The sequence below is a fragment of the Pecten maximus genome, chromosome 7 (assembly GCF_902652985.1).
Source record: "Pecten maximus chromosome 7, xPecMax1.1, whole genome shotgun sequence".
Classification (NCBI taxonomy): domain Eukaryota; kingdom Metazoa; phylum Mollusca; class Bivalvia; order Pectinida; family Pectinidae; genus Pecten; species Pecten maximus.
The window spans coordinates 12,317,419-12,335,125 of record NC_047021.1 but is presented as its reverse complement, the minus strand read 5'-3'; the positions used below and the strand labels follow the sequence as shown (position 1 = coordinate 12,335,125).

General features: G+C 35.7%; 1 protein-coding gene across 1 annotated transcript; it reads right to left on the bottom strand.

Moving 5' to 3' along the window:
• Positions 1 to 133: 133 nt before the first annotated feature.
• Positions 134 to 15,095, bottom strand: LOC117331623 (cytochrome P450 4F6-like; the record flags this gene model as incomplete). Its single annotated transcript, XM_033890452.1, is given in 11 exon segments — positions 134 to 1,086; positions 3,186 to 3,251; positions 3,979 to 4,061; positions 7,670 to 7,865; positions 8,523 to 8,646; positions 9,216 to 9,351; positions 11,024 to 11,150; positions 11,809 to 11,871; positions 13,293 to 13,417; positions 13,727 to 13,854; positions 14,897 to 15,095. Coding segments are annotated over 11 exon segments (1,347 nt in total), but the record flags the coding sequence as incomplete, so codon positions are not given.
• Between the last annotated feature and the right edge of the window lie 2,612 nt (positions 15,096 to 17,707).

Below are 17,707 nucleotides of genomic sequence, written 5' to 3'. Positions count from 1 at the left end.
TATTCATCGCTGGTGAACCCCCTTCACCTTAATGTTTAAATTTTATATGGATGTTCAAAGGTATTTTCAATTTCAAAACTTACTATACTTGTATATTACACTGTATTTAATATAAACCGAAACAACACACATACATTTCTAAATGATTATGCTTTATATAATATTGTATGCACAAACACATTAAAATGGTAATGAATATATGAAGAACAAGAGAAACAATCAGAGAAAAGCATCTTACTTAAAACAAATGACGCAGGTCTAACATAGCACATCATAGTTATGAACATGGTAATTAGTATGTTGTTCTAGCACCACCTGATAGCAACTGTTGTCAAGGAAAGTGCAACCCGTTTGGATATCGACTTTTTTTCGCCAATTCAGAGGTCATTTTTCAAAGACGACTCAATATCTAGTTAAATATTCACTCTGACATCAACACAAAAAGCCACAGTCGTTATATTTAATGTTATACATAATACTGTAAATATATTTTGTAAATACCCGTATGTACAATATGAGTGCATAAAGTATATAAAGAGAATTAAACATGACAATGACTGACCTAGATAGTTCGCCTGATGGTGACCGGTATTAAATTCATATACATAAACAGAGAAAACTATGCACTTGAGAATCTAAACAGATAAAACGGATGTGCAAAATGTAACGCCTTGGATTGTCAATTACTATTTTGTTATATACATTACTTGCATTCTGTCACCTTCAACATGTTTTGACATATACAAATATTTACATGCATACTGGCATTACAAAGACGAAATATTTCAATGAGACGAACGTATATCATTCTACTATATACCATAGTATCTTTCCGGCGTCACATTCTGTATTGACATTATACAAAATCGATACAGACGTTGTCAGTGGCAGTTTATATATTTAACAGCAGTTCTGTATGTATATGGTTACACGGTGATATAGGAAACCCACACAAAGGGACCACTTTCTTCCACAACATACGGTATTTATCTCTCTTCAAAGCGGACTTTGATGCCGTCTTTGGCTTGGAGTATGAACTGTGGTATTGGTGTCACTTTGTGGTCTTCATCCAGTACAACCTTAAACCTGCATTACAAAACATTTCTATTGTAATCAGTTGCTTTCTTTACATTAAAATGTAAATGGTATCTAAAAGAATTATACATGTAAATAGATTTCGTTAGTCTCCCCGATGAAAGCAGTATCCCCGAAACTATATATATAACCATAAGATTGATTTTATAACAAAATGAAAATGTTACGGATGTATCCTTCAGTTTTCAATATACCTGTAATAAAATTCATTTCTCCTCGGAGTATCGGAAAATCAAAATGTGGCCGAATAAACATCAGTTGGGTTAACTTAATATAAGGTAGTGTGGCTTAAGATGGCATTTGAGTTTTGCAAAAGTTCAAGCATATGAAGCAGAAAGAAGAGTTATCATAAATATCACCATTCAACTGCTATAACTTAACTGTACAAATTCTAAACGACCGGTGTACGAAAATGGCAGTGAATAAGACTGATAAGGGCGAGACGAATGCGGCTGACTATATTTGTCTCAATCCCTATGAATCCGGCTACCTTCTTTTGCTCTCCTCGACATATGTGAATATAGCTTTAACTTTACACATTTCGATAACCCTCAATGGAAGTGAAAGAGACTGTATTTCCCGTAGCTTCCTATGAATCTCTATATTTCGCTTTACCTACCAACCTGACTTACCCTCTTTACTTCGCTTTATCCTACCAACCTGACTGAACCTTTATATTTCGCTTCGACCTTAGAGTCTGACATGCCTTTTCTGATCGCCTTACTCCTATGAACATTGCTGATCACCTCAAAAGTCCCTATATTTTGTCTCGCTCCCTATGAAACAGACCGCGCCCCTATAATTCCTATTGCTTCCCGTGAAGCTGGTTTAATATATATATTTCCTCTTGGCCATTTTAATCAAGCTTGTCCATTATCCTTAGCTTCGTCACCTGTTATTCTATTTGAACACCTATGTTTGTTCTCGCCTCTATGAATCTGAACGATCCTTTAAATCCTATGAAACCCTATGACAGATCCGCCTCACTACCTATGAACTTAGCTTACACTTTACTAGCTAATAGTGTAATACTTCCTTCGCCGTCTTTGAATCTGTCTTACCCTGAATACTCACCCTTAGGGGAACTAGCGTATTGAGCCATATATGTACCCTTTATTACTCGCACCAAGGAAACTCTATATTTTTACTTGCCGCCTATGCGTCTGTCTGACCATGTGCATGTTGCCTAGCCTTTGTGAATTGGCTGGCCCGCCCTATCCCTTGGGAATCCATGTTTGTCCATAACTTTCTAGCTGGGCCCCTTTATTCTTGAGTAACCGCTTAATTTCTGGCCTCGGTCCTAACTTTCCATCACTCCCGGTAAATTCATAACAAGAGGCCCGTCGACCTTATGGGTCATCTGAGTTTTGAAATATTTCAGTTAATTTGACCCATTTTTGCCCTGCCCATCAGCCCAGGGAGGACAGCCAGGGTCAGCTTGTACATACCATCTACCTGTCATCCCATTATTATAATGTTAACCACAGAAATCAAACAAATGGTAGGCAAAAAATGTTATTTCCCTCTATAAACTATAATAAGTTTATACCCTCCCAGTCAGTCAGTGTCATTATTACTCCTTCTCGCACGTACTATTCAACATATTTCCCATACTGATCATTCTAACCAAATATGTATTGGTCAAAACATGGGTTTTCTCCACATAAACTACATACTAAACTAAATCTTCTCCCCAGGGAAAACATGGGACCCCAGGGTCGTTAAACTCACAATTTTGGTAAAGTATCTTAAGACCTTTCTATCTTTGAAGAGTATTTGATTCTACCGTATCAAAGAGTTGAGAGGAGGATTTTTTTTTTTTAATTTTAATCAATTTGACCCTTTTTGGCCTTATCCCTCAGGCCCATTTGGGGTGGACCAAATGAATTTGGTTGACCTTTGGCAATGGAAGCCCCCTGCCAAATTTCATTGAATTTGGTTCAGCAGTTTTGGAGAAGTCGAAATTGTCAATTTTTACGGATGGACGACGAACGGCGCACGACGCACAACGACAGACAAAAGACGTTTTGAATTGATCACAGGTGACCTAACAAAATGATAAAGAGAGCATATGGAAACTATACACTTACCGTTTCAATAATCTAGACAGTACCACTTTTTGCTCGTTGACTGAGAAGGTTCTTCCGATACAATTCCTGAAAAAAGTACCATAATCAAAATATTAATTCGTACTACTCGGAAATTAGTCTAAAATACAATAATATTATCTTAAATACAATAAAAAAATATTATAATCATCATTAATTTTATGCTTTTCCTGCCTAATCTGGTTGTTAAAGTTTTAATAACGGAAGGTTCGGATGCAATATGACAACCTGTAACGTATATGCCTTACGTGACAATTATAAAAGTGTGTGCAATGACATAAGACATTACAATAACAAGGCACCTGTACTTGCAACTCTTTTAAATAAAATAAGAGGATTATCTCCAATCAAAATTGAATAAAATTAATCAAAGTACATGTATGAGCCAACTGCATATCTACGTGTGATTTTGACTTTTCTTTCGACCTATTGTAGTCACCTTCTATGTGTTGATATTTTAAGTCCTATTCAACATCACTTACATGTACGAGTCCTTGCCGGACGAAAAAACTGTATGATAAAATTTAATTAATTTTGGCTCTATCTGATCATATACAATCTTATGATATTGAGTATTACATTCTCTGTTATAGCCTTCGTTTATTATAGATTGGAAAACCAATTAATAAAAAAAGGACAAAAACTATATCACTGGCTCTGTGGAACACATACCCAGCACTGGTATTTGATAAACGTCATGATAAATGCGATACATGTAGATGAACACCTCAAACTGAACGAAAATATTAGCACAGGTTCCCTAGATCAAACTTACCTTGATCCTGCTGAGAATGCCAGGAAGGCATAAGGATGTCTCTTTTCTGTATTTTCTGGAAGAAACCTTTCTGGGCGGAATTCCTTAAAAACAAAATATTAAAATAATTGAAAATACATTGTATAAACGGTGTTTTCTTTTCATCGAAATTGTTACTGCTTCAATCATCGCTTACAAAAGAACTGTGGTCGAGTGCGATCGGTTCGACACAAACGACTCATGCAGCAACCGCCACAACACTTTTAATTAATCGGGGTTCTTATCGTGAAATAATTGATACTCCTGATTAACTTCTGACAGTTATCCCTTTTTCGGCAACTCAGTAAGGTAATAACAAACTGTTTAATCCAATACTTCTGTTGAACAGCATTGGCAATACTTAACCGTGTTCTGCAGTTAAAAGGCTGCTGTAACTAAACTTGTTTGGCTGGTACGGATAAAGAGCCAGCGCTTGTCTTCCTTGTTCAAGCCAGAGGATAACAATATTGCTCACCATCTTTTCAGAACAACTATATTCTATTTAAGTCTGGTTATGCAGTAGGTCCATAATGACCTTTGAATGCAGCAGGTCATATATATTTCTGATGGTGGACGTGGTCCCTGTTTACATTTACATGTCTTATGATAATTAGAATATAACCATCGTAGAAAGGGCTTGGATGATCATCCAAATTCGCAATTTCCGAGTTAGTCTCCTTTGTGAGCTTTTCGAAAAATGGAGATAAAATACACTTCCGAATTGGCGCTTGGAAGGACCAGAACAATATAATATACTGTCAATACATGATACAGCCTGGACCAAGTAAACATATTAGCCTAATTAGTTTCAGACTTGCTTAACAGATTTCAGTTTTACCTGAAATGTAGTTACAAACATGTTACATACAAAAAACTGAAAAATAAACCGCTAAATATTCATCTTGAAAACCCGGTACACGAAACATTAATAAATAATTAACAAATATGAAAGGCTTCCGTACTTTTTCGAGAATTTCCAGGTAATGTAAGGGAAACTCTCGGTGGCTTTTCCGTCCACACAATGACGAAGGCAATAGGCCAAGTTTTTGTTCAGGGTCAGTCGAGGTCTACTTTCTCAGAATATTATATTTTCCCTATTTCGAAGCAAAAGGAGTTTGCCACCGGGGAGCCTGAAGTTGGTTCCGAGTTCCGAGTTCCGTTTAAGTAAAACGGAACTCGGAACCAGTTCCGAGTTCCGTTTAAGAAAAACTGTAATACTATGTATTAGCTTTATTTGTTTTGGTCCCAGTTCCGAGTTCCGTTTAAGATAAGCGTATATGGGTTATATTTTGGTATTTGACTATGCTGAAAATCTTGAAAAACAAAATAAATACAATTTTTGTTTTAAATGGAGACGATTTGTAAACAAGAATACAAGTTATCGCACGGAAACAAACGTATGAATAAATTTAATATTTTCAGTAGCAGATCATGTGAGCTCTGACTAGCAAAACTCAAATGCAATCCCAAGCATCCCCTCCTCGCGGGAACAAAGCAATATGTCTCTCCGAAACTTACGGGGGCGACATAATTAATGGTTATCATTTATTCGATTTATTTATATGAATAATTCCATTATTGATATCATTAATTCAAGGAATAAAGTGATATCAATACGAATTGTTGATGTAATTTATTCATTAAATGATATCATAAATTAGAATTCATGATATCGTTAAATCATTTAATGATACCATATATTCGAATTAATGATATCACAAATTGTAGATTTAATCTAATCATTTAGTCTAATCATTGACAGCGAATAACAAGGAAGGCCTTTGGCAACAGCTCCTTAGAAGTTTCTTGCTACCCCGCGTATTTCTATGTTTCCAGGTGCCCATGAAAGAACTGTTCAATATTATTCAATGAAATTGTATTTTTTTTTTATTATGTTGAATAAAACTTCAGTAATACCAATTAAAGATTTTTTCCCAGTCGTCATATAGACATTTCACCTCAACAGTAGAAGCCATATTGAAAAACAAAATGGTGTATGAAATATACTTTGCAGTTATTGCTTTGTTTGTGTACTTTAACTTCACACATATAGATACATTAACTGCAAATAAAAACTCATATCTCCCTCCATGGACCCACATTTCGCGATATCTAGAAGCTACTTTAACAAACTACTTGTAATTTACGAAAGGGTAAAAAAAAGAAATGTACCATGAACGAAAACTGCGTTGTAACATTCTCTCTTGGAGGTTACAACACAACAATTTCTCGTAATTTTACAACACCAGTCGTGTTGTTATCCTTAAACGGAACTCGGAACTGGTTCCCAGTTCCGTTTTACTTAAACGGAACTCGGAACTGGTTCCTAGTTTCGTTTAAGTAAAACGGAGCTGAAAACTAGGACCAAGTCCCTTAAAATTCATACGTGAATGATAAATGACTTTGCATCCATTTGATACATGTAGTTTTTCTTCTTCTGATTCTGGTCTCATATTGAGATAAAGTACATAGAATATTTTCTTAAACGGAACTCGGAACTGGTTCCTAGTTCCGTTTAGCTTAAACGGAACTCGGAACTGGTTCCTAGTTCCGTTTTACTTAAACGGAACTCGGAACTGGTTCCTAGTTTCGTTTTTCTTCAACGGAACTGAAAACTAGGACCAAGTCCCTTAAAATTCATACGTGAATGATAAATGACTTTGCACCCATTTGACACATGTAGTTTTTCTTCTTCAGATTCGGGTCTCATATTGAGATAAAGTACATAGAATATTTTCTTAAACGGAACTCGGAACTAGCTAATACATAGTATTTCAGTTTTTCTTAAACGGAACTCGGAACTGGGACCAAAACCAATCAAGCTAATACATAGTATTTCAGTTTTTCTTAAACGGAACTCGGAACTGGTTCCGAGTTCCGTTTATGTTAAACGGAACTCGGAACTAGACCAAAACCAATCAAGCTAATAAATAGTATTTCAGTTTTTCTTAAACGGAACTCGGAACTAGCTAATACATAGTATTTCAGTTTTTCTTAAACGGAACTCGGAACTGGGACCAAAACCAAAAAAGCTAATACATAGTATTTCAGTTTTTCTTAAACGGGACTCGGAACTGGTTCTGAGTTCCGTTTATCTTAAACGGAACTCGGAACTGGTTCCGAGTTCCGTTTTACTTAAACGGAACTCGGAACTCGGAACCAACTTCAGGCTCCCTTGACACCGTCCATCTATGAATTTTGACGAATTTATGAAAATTTCTCATTGCTGGATTAAAGACCGGCATGCAGCAGAAATATGCCGGCATCATAACAATGAGACAACTGTTCGCCTTCAAACTCTAGTCATAGTAATGACACCTGGTAGCTCGTTTTGGCGCGATACCTCCCCTAAAGAAAGTTACATTTCAGGAAAAGCGAAAAGCGCAAGTCATAACTTGGAAATTGCGTAGTTTAGGTAATAATGCACCGTATCCTAGAATAATACAAGATATATGGTCACCGGAACATGTATACATCTAAAACACGTTAATTGTACGGGAAAGGGTAATTCATAATAGAAAAAAAATTAAGTAAATAAGATAAATAAATTAATAGATAAACGTAAATCGATGGATACACGCATGCAATACCTGTCATTTGTAGGTTATACTAGTATAGGGAATGCGCACGGGACATTGTTAAATTCTGGTTTTGTAGTCTCTGAAACACTTACGGTTGGGTTAGGAAAGATATCAGGTCGATAGTGAATAGCTAGAATATTGACACCAACTACATTTCCGGCAGGAATGGTGACTCCCTCAATTTCTAGTGGCCGTGTTAGGGTTCGGTTCGTCGATCCTGCCGGTGGATACATTCTTAATGTCTCCTTCAAAAACATCGTCATCCTTTGTAGCTTACTAAGATCTTCCCTGTAAAGAGAATAACAATGCTCAAATGTGTCGGAAGAAACCCTACAAAAGTATTCGAATTCCACGAAAGGAAACCTAATTTATTTGAAGGCAAATGCTCGCATGTATTTTCAATAAATTCAAAGCGACCGACGATGTAGTCTGTATGCCGCTAACACTAAATTTTACTTGTGTTGTTAATGCCCTTTATCATATAACATCAGACGTGGACATTGTTCAATGATCACCAGTTCTTAAGGGTATCATCGATAAAGCAGAAGACGCTAACCCATCCGGTGCATCTGGGTTTATAGATATTTTGTACTTTTGCATGGGTATTCCAGGAAATCTATATTTATTTGTATCTTGCCCTTGATTTATCATTTTTGGGCTAAAAAGTCTGTATCTTAACGTGAATATTTGACACCGTTTAACATCAAACCAATACTATATATATCTCTTGGTTTGATACAACAATGATGATTTTAACGCGGTCCCTTCGTTTAAAACTAATTATATGCATAACGACACATTTAACTAATTTCTGCATGCTCACAACCACGCTGTATCATCTAGACAAATATGATAGAAAGACCAACAGTTTGGTGTATTTTTGCAATGGTCTTAACCATTAAAATTAATTGGCTCTTTTGATGTTTGGAATGAATAACATTTTACCATTCAATGTTTTTCCTGTCTCCCGTGACTTTACACACTTCTTGGTAAAGTTTTTCTTGTTCCTCTGGATATTTTCCAAGATGGTATATAGCCCATCCCAAGGAAGCCTTGGTGGTATCATGACCTGAAGAAGAACGAAGAGAAAAGGGAGACTGTAAATGTAATCCTGGCCGAGTTGATGAAAAATACATGTATGTCATCACGTTTGAAATGTCACGACAAATTTCAGCGATTGCTCCTTGGATGAATCCCTATGGTAAATAACCGCGTCACGATTTCAATGGATTTCAGGATTTCAATAGCACGTTTATACTATCCCTCTGTGCGATACAGTTCGCCTCCAAATACATTTTTGAAACAACCCCTAGAAAAAAAACATGATATTTCTGTTTGGTACGTTTTAAAATAATGAATATTTGCATTACTCATTATAAGGAAGAAATTTTGATAATTTGCTAACTATTCAAGTAAGTTGTTCATTTTTGTTGCTATGGTGTCCTACAGGTGGAAATACCTACAATATAATTTTAAAGTCAACAACAAGATATTTTCCTTATTTTGGAGACATACGAAACATCATAGCGGTAAAGAGGAAAGCGATAAATATAAGGATTATCTATAAATTTTATTTCACTGTAATTATCCTCCGATAATTGCACATGTATGCTCTACGTGTCAGCCCGTTCGACTTACCAGCAAACATGAAGGTACTAACTTCGTCTAGGATTTCTACATCACTCAATCCTGATCCAGACTCATCTTTTGCTGTTAGCAAAACATCCAGGAAATCTAACTTCCGCTTTTGTTTGATTAACGTCGGATCCTCCGCCTGTTGGTATCGAAACAGATCTGAATAGTGTGTATGTCAACAGGAAAAACAGTCGAAATACATAAAAAGTCGTGCATAAAACAATATTCATGGAAATGAATAATATTAAACTAAAAACATAAACGCCATTATGATAACGACAAAACGATTGTTAATACTAATTAATGATATTTAAAACCTTGTTGGTAAAGTCATTAAATTTATCGGTCTGCTGACGATTTTGTTGTCACAAACAATGTTCTCGCTTTACCTTTAACGGACATTGTCATTAATAAAACACCTGGTCGTATGTCAATGTACCTTTAATGGACGCGGTCATTAATAAAACACCTGTTCGTATTTCACTGTACCTTTAACGGACGTTGTCATTAATAAAACACCTGGTCGTATCTCACTGTACCTTTAACGGACGGTCATTAATAAAACACCTGGTCGTATTTCACTGTACCTTTAACGGACGCGGTCATTAATATAACACCTGTTCGTATTTCACTGTACCTTCAACGGACGTTGTCATTAATAAAACACCTGGTCGTATTTCACTGTACCTTTAACGGACGTTGTCATTAATAAAACACATGGTCGTATTTCACTGTACCCTTAACGGACGGTCATTATTAAAACACCTGGTCGTATTTCACTGTACCTTTAACGGACGCGGTCATTGATAAAACACCTGTTCGTATTCCACTGTACCTTTAACGGACGCGGTCATTAATATAACACCTGTTCGTATTTCACTGTACCTTTAACGGACGCGGTCATTAATATAACACCTGGTCGTATTTCACTGTACCTTTAACGGACGTTGTCATTATTAAAACACCTGGTCGTATCTCACTTTACCTTTAACGGACGTTGTCATTAATAAAACACCTGGTCGTATCTCACTGTACCTTCAACGGACGTTGTCATTAATAAAACACCTGGTCGTATTTCACTGTACCTTTAACGGACGTTGTCATTAATAAAACACCGGGTCGTATTTCACTGTACCTTTAACGGACGCGGTCATTAATAAAACACCTGTTATATGATATACGTAATCTTATGATGCAGTTTAATGTCAATGGAACTTAAATGTACCTCAGCGTAATGTTGCAGATGGGAGCTTCATATTTGAATCAAGTCTAGTGGTAATCAAATTTCTGTTATTTATCCCGACATGGTACCCATTGATTTATCTCTCGAAGTCGCTAACAAAAATAATCACAATAGCCTAAATATATTGGGATTTCAATTTGGTTTGGTGCTTAGCATAAGTTCAGGCGTGAGAGGAAAGCACTTAAAATTTTTAAAACGCTCCAGTTTCTATAGGTATGTGTTTTAGAAGTAGGAAGTAAATATTAAATTACATTGAGGATGTCGTCAGTCTTTTCGCTTAAACTACCAAATAGACTACCCTTAAACTAAGTCTTTTAAAAATAAGAACTTATAAAACTTTTGGTTTTATTGGTATTCACAGCCAATACCAAAATATAAAAAATGACAATTGAAACTTCTAAATAAATATTAAAGAGCATGACTAAAATAAGATAGATACATACCAAAATTGATGCAAGTTTTATCCTTAACAGTAACCGTAGTTCTTATGACCCATCACCATTATACTAGTATCTGAACAGGGCATTCTACGAAAGAAGAAGTGAAACAACATGTCACATATACATACTATTTCCTGTCTCCTTTTCACAATGATTTCCTTTGCAAATTTATGGATGAAATCAACGTTTCTCTTGTAATCCTTCCCGTTCTCAGACATCATGAAGAGACTCCACGACAGAAAATGCCAGGGCTTACTGTGATATAATAAAGGACATCAATCAGACAAACATTCAATACTTTCAAAGTGATTTACTAATGAAGGGCTAGTTCAAGTAGTTCACCTCTTATTCATTTCAATCTTTTCTCGTGATGTGACAAACAAGAGGCATGTCGATAACTTCAGATGCGATCATACATCACAGTCCAACAAGGTGGTCAGTCATTATTTTTCTTATCATGCATATTTCTCATAATTTGACTTATTTGTGCAGTAGTGTACATTTCTTAAATATATCCTTGTTTGAACAATTTACATATGTAGATTTGTAAACAGTAAATTCCCCGTCGTTATACAGAAATACACGGCTTTGCCGAGCGCTAAAATTCAATACTATTTTCTCAAGTTCGAGCTTTCTGTTTGAACAACAAAGTTTTAATTTTACACTTGGATATGAAAATCGTCTAAGCGAAGAATTTATCAGACAACGCCACGATGAATGTTTCATGTAGAGTGATAGAATGAATGGCGGTATACATACTTATAACATGACTTTAAACGCCATAATGATGACACCAGCTGTTAGTGGTGCCGCTTTCAAATCAAAACATTGTCGAAATAGAGGCACAGAGAGAAAACATAATATTTCGTTCAAAGAAAAACATTCATCAACATTTCTAATTGACCTCTCCTACCTTAATCGCTCCATAGATAGTCTGGTGATTTCGTGTATGGCTTTAACATAAGGATGGTTTTCGCTGGAAGAGAAACGAATACTGATAAAATTATGAAACAATAATTCAAATTTAAAATCGATTTAACGGGGGCAAGATATAAACAAAAATATAGATTAACACGGAGATTCCTGTACACATACAAGGAAAATAAGACCAGGTGTTCCAGTAGAGTATGCGTCTTTTTCTTCATCGACGACACTCGTCATAAATCTAGGTCATCTCCGGGTGTTAACGTCATCGACGACACACGTCATACAAATCTACGTCATGTCTGGATGTTATTGTCGTCGCAAACATTCGTCATACAGATCTAGGTTATATACGGGTGTAGTCTTCATCAACGACATTCGTCTTACAAATCTAGGTTATATATATGGGTGTAATCCTCATCGACGACACTCGTCATACAAATCTAGGTCATATAAGGGTGTAATCTTCATCGACGACACTCGTCATATAAATCTAGGTCATACACGGGTGTAATCTTTATCGATGACACTCGTCATACAAATCTAGGTTATATCCTGATGTAGTCTCAATTAAGTTAATTACGTTACTGTGGTGACAACAAAACAACGCCTGACTTCTTATCTCATAAGGAAACGGAATACTTCTAAATGAAAGGAAATCAAAGCAAATTTACATTAATTATAATTCAATTTTGCAATAAGTTTTCTATTAAAATTGGTAAGGTAGACTTATTTCAAATATATATATTGTATACAGTATTTACAAAAAAAAAGTTGTTTTCAAGAAATATTAGACTTATAAGATCAGAGTTTCCTAAAATCTAGCTTCTGTAATTCTTCGGTTAGATGTTTTCTTAAACCTACGATCGCTGTTTTAATTTCATGTATTTAAATTATTAACGCGCTATACACACAGATACAAACGAAATGATATATAATGAAGTATTGTCTAAAATTGTTCATAAGAGTACAAGGAACGAGTCAAGGCATGTAAAGTTATAAATGTCCTTTTGATGTGGATATCACAGGCTGAGACAGCAGACAAAACTGCTGATGAATATGATGTTTCACCACGCTCAGTTGTTTACCTTCCAAAAACACCTGGACCAAAGTTATTACAGACCTTTTTCTGTGTCAACACATGGACCTATTCTATTGTAGACCTTTTCCTATATAAACGCCTGGATCTATTCTCCTATAGACCTTTTTCTGTGTAAAACCCTGGACTTTTTCTCCAATAGACATTTTTTTATGTGTAACAACCTGGACTTTTTCTCCTATAGACCCATCTCTGTGTAAACGCCTAGGCCAATTCTTCCATAGACCTTTTTCTGTGTTAACACCTTTTCTCCTATTAACCTTTTTGTCTGTGTAAATCGGACCTTTGCTTATATTTTGCCAAAGTTTGTGTTCGAAGTAGGGATTGGTTGAATGTTGTCTTTCGTTGTGTAAATATTGGGGATAAAGACTTACTGTTCCTGGATATTTCCATCATAGGAAAGCGAGCATCGCATGATAACATCCAAAGTGATTAAGTTTAATGAATCCATAACGTCGACGCTTTCAGGACCCTGTGACATTTGTTTTGCAAACTTGTCCTAAAAAAAGAAGATACCAGATATATACAGCTATATCACTGTAAATTCGTGCTCAATAGGTTTATCTCCAAAAATGTAAGAAATAGCGCCACAATAGGAAATTATAGTAATTTACATATCTACTTAGTGTTATTAAATCTGTATTTGTAACAAATTATTTCTGCTTGCATTTTTATCATTACAGAATAATTGTTTTATTCAGATTTAGTTTAGATACCTTATGTGGTATCAAATTACAATCAAAATTTAAAATGTGATACGTTCCTATATGTGGAAAATACATGTTCTGTTTCAAAATACGATGCCTACCAGTAATATGTCGGTAGCCTCGTTGTAGATGCTGACATAAGGTCGTAACACGTCAAAATGGAATGCGTGTGTAAGTAACTTCCGGTTTCGTTCCCATTTGGACCCATTGCTGACAACTAAGCCATCACCTTTTGAAAAGATAAAAATGATTAATATATTTAGAACAGAAATAAAATAGAACACGGGAACAGACATTCAAGCCCCATTCTCCCAAAGAAATATATTTAAATGTTTACATTCAGACATCTTTACAGTTTTTAGACTTCATATATGTACCTAACAAATTATCGCGAATCAAAAACCGGAGGAAAATGTGCATTGATGAAAGTATACGGAAATTCTCAAAAATAACAACTGGGTCCCACAATGCAACGGGCGGTTTACCAGTCAGCACAAAATGGCGGAACGCCGAAAACGTGGGCCTGTCAAAAAGCAGAAATATTCTACCAAAAAGAAACGAAATGAGGCTTTAACGCGATTTTGTATCAAACTGTAATTTATTATAACTTTCGAGACAATTCATCTGAGAAATAATACAACATATCTTGTTAAAACATATAACTACCTCTGACAGATTAGAAATGTTATCAAAGATAGAATTATGTTCCATTCAATAAGAAATAAGAGTTACGTATTATGTGGTGAAAGAGTTAAGGTTAACGATAGAATAAAAAATATGTCCGTAGAGAACAATTGGAAAAGCCTACCTGAATAAGACAAAGATACATCACCGAGTGGTATCGTAGAGGTTGAATTATCTGTCTTGTGCTGAATAACTCACCTCAATATCTTCTTTTTAGAATGGGGTCATATCATATATGAGATAATAATTTTTGGTACAAAACCAATATCTGCATTGTATAAAGCTATACCTTTTCAGTAGAGTGAATTCAGGTGCAGAGGATCCAGTTTTACAATATAGTTCCAGCTGATACAATATATGGACGCGAAAAATTTGATGGAAAGAAAGCAAGCAAACTAATGAAAATACCATCTACAACTCCATTATAGATCTCGTTTGTATTTTGTGGGACCATATATCGTGATAGATACAGAAGTAGTGAGATATCATCAAAGTGATGATAAACAATGTATTGCCAGGATACCAACATTAAACTTTTTGATAGAAACTGGATAAATACATATTTTGGTACGATTATGTTTCCTCACCGAGAAATGGCGTAAAAATGCTGTACGGTTCTCCTCTCCCCTTTGGTTTCGGTTCCGATAAATTCAGAATGGTCGCGGCAGTATCCGGATGTATGGAATTTAGATTTGGTATAAAGGAGAGCCAGAAAACGGTCATCTTTTTGGTGGTATTCTCTACAGATATCGCCGCTGACTCAGTCATTGATTTCGACATGTCAATCTGTAACATAAAACTCATTTATTTATCAGGATATGGTAAGTTCTCGGTTTCCCACACTTCCATACCGGATGTTCCATGAGATACAGTCCCTAGTAGACAAAAAAGTTCTTTGATATTGATCCAAGGTACATATAAATGTCAGTTTGAGTATGCGATAGAGTTCGGACAAATGGGTCTTTGATGTATGTCAAACGTAACCCAAGCATGAATTGACTGTATCAAGTAGTGTTGGATAAAGAGTCCAATTTTTCATATACACTTTAGGTCAAATTTCAAAATGTAGGTTAGAGTGACTTTATTTGGAATTTTGACACACTGCCTCAAACGACAAATGCCTAAAGAATGAATTGCCAGTGTCTTGTATTATTATAAAATCATATTTTTCACGCTTTCTGATTAGCTAAAATAGTGTCACGTGATTCCCGATAAAAAGTCACATTGACCGGTCGTGCATCTACAACTAGATTGATTAAGAATTATTTCCCTATTGTCCAAAAGTGTAAAATATTTTACACGCTTTTGAAACATGATGAGCAATACTATGATTGCACGAATATTAAAATACCATAAACAGTATTGTATCAAGTGCATTGTAATACTTTTTAAGGCATTAATTTACTTTTTATTGTGTAGTATTTAAAGATGTTATGGATTATTTACAATTGCTTCACGAATCAGTTGATATCATTATATATACGAGTGTTACTTGCACTCATTGAGTGATTATTAAAAATCAAAACAGTTAGTTTATTATAAAACTAATATGGCCTTTTGAGTCCGGTTAAACATACATAATTTGAGAAAAAAATAACCAAGGATGAAAGATTAGTATTTTTCAGCTTAATTTAAGGATTGATTGTCAATTTTGTTGCTTGCATGGACTGATGAATGGAAGTGAACCTCGTGCAAATGAAGTGAACTGCGAAGCAGTTCATGTACCATTTGCACGAGGTTCACTTCCATTCATCAGTCAAGCAACAAAATTGACATTCAATCCTTATATTTACGTTAACCAAATTAAAAACTTCGCCACCAGATTGCAAAATTCGGTCGCAACGGTGTGACGTTAGTACGTCACTTTGTAACATTGTTATACTTATCGTACATGTGTGCACAGTAGTGGAACAGCAGACAGTCAGCTATTCTCGTCGCCAAGGCAACACAAAATATAGTCCCATACACGTTTTGATTATTACGATGTTGATACACATAAATTCGATATTTTCAAGGTAAAATATTCATATATAACAAATATTTATGATATTGTATAATAAAAACTTAGCAATACCCATATTAATAGTAATTTAAAGTTCAGTGTTGACAGTATAGTATGTTTGTGATTTGGTCACTCGAGACACGGGCAGCGTGTTCCATTTAGCGGAACGTTCCAAGTTGGCACAACCGGAACGTTCCGCTAAATGGAACACGCTAAGGGACTCGGTTAAAAAAATTAGCACAAGGTTAACGTGACGACAGTTCAGTAAAATATCACAACATTAAAAAACAGTGTTTATATACTCTCTAAAGCCTTGAAAAAAAATCGATTTTGTAAGGTTTTATAATTGGAATGAATGTTGGATTTTTAGTCTTTCGATTATTCATAGATGCCATATGTTACTCAAAGTTTAACGCCGAACCCCTGTGACCGTATGTGATGCAGTCTAATAGCCGGGATATTTAGAGCTCGAGAAAAAGTGTAACAATGTGGATTTTAGTCACAGGTTAGCTGATGATGTACATGGTGTTCTTGAAATATTGGATTTCATTGTCGCACTGGCGTTTTGGGATGTAAATGCTGATAATAGTAAGTAAAGAAACATTGATTTGAAAATTGGCGGTATTCGACGGCCGGAAACTTGTGTCCTCCTTATGTTTAGATTGAGTCAAATTACGACAATAATGTGTCCCTGTGCTCGATATAGCATACTGCTGCTACCAGTCTGTTTTGTGTTGTTAAATAGTGTTAAAATTAAGGTTTATTTTCTGTGACCGCTAAAATGGTATCAAGCATGGTATTCGAGATACAGCTAACGTTAGACCTACTGCGCTACGTAGGTCATGAGCTCGGTGCTATCGGGAGTGTCAGTATTCTGTCAGATCCTGTTTTCTAAACTGTCTGCATTATACGGGCATTTTATTTAGCACATAAAGCGGCTATTCCACTTGTGTTTATATACGTTTATAACATTGTTACACAATTCACAAAATGAAAGTGCATTCAAGTCTGAGGCGGTACAGAACTCGATCGCCATTGTAACCTCAGTGAATGTATTCACACGCCGGCAAGAAAAGTGATTCGTCACTCAGAACAGAAGCACGCGACCCAAAATCTTCAACGGGAAATGAAGTGATCTGAGTTTACTATGTTCATTGAGGCGGAGCGAAGTGAAAATGTAAATATATAGCCATGAAGCCAAGGTCGAATTGTAGGGTATGGTGTTTTTCTGTCTACTTGTGGGGTTCACACCAGTGACACCACAAGTCGATCCGAATTTCGAAATGTGTTTTCCGTTCATTCCGTCGCTAAATAACACATGTGCTGCGAGATTTAATTTTTAATTATGGAGGCATTTGGTGCCCCTTTCGGCCCTTTCCCATTTCCTGGAAAAACC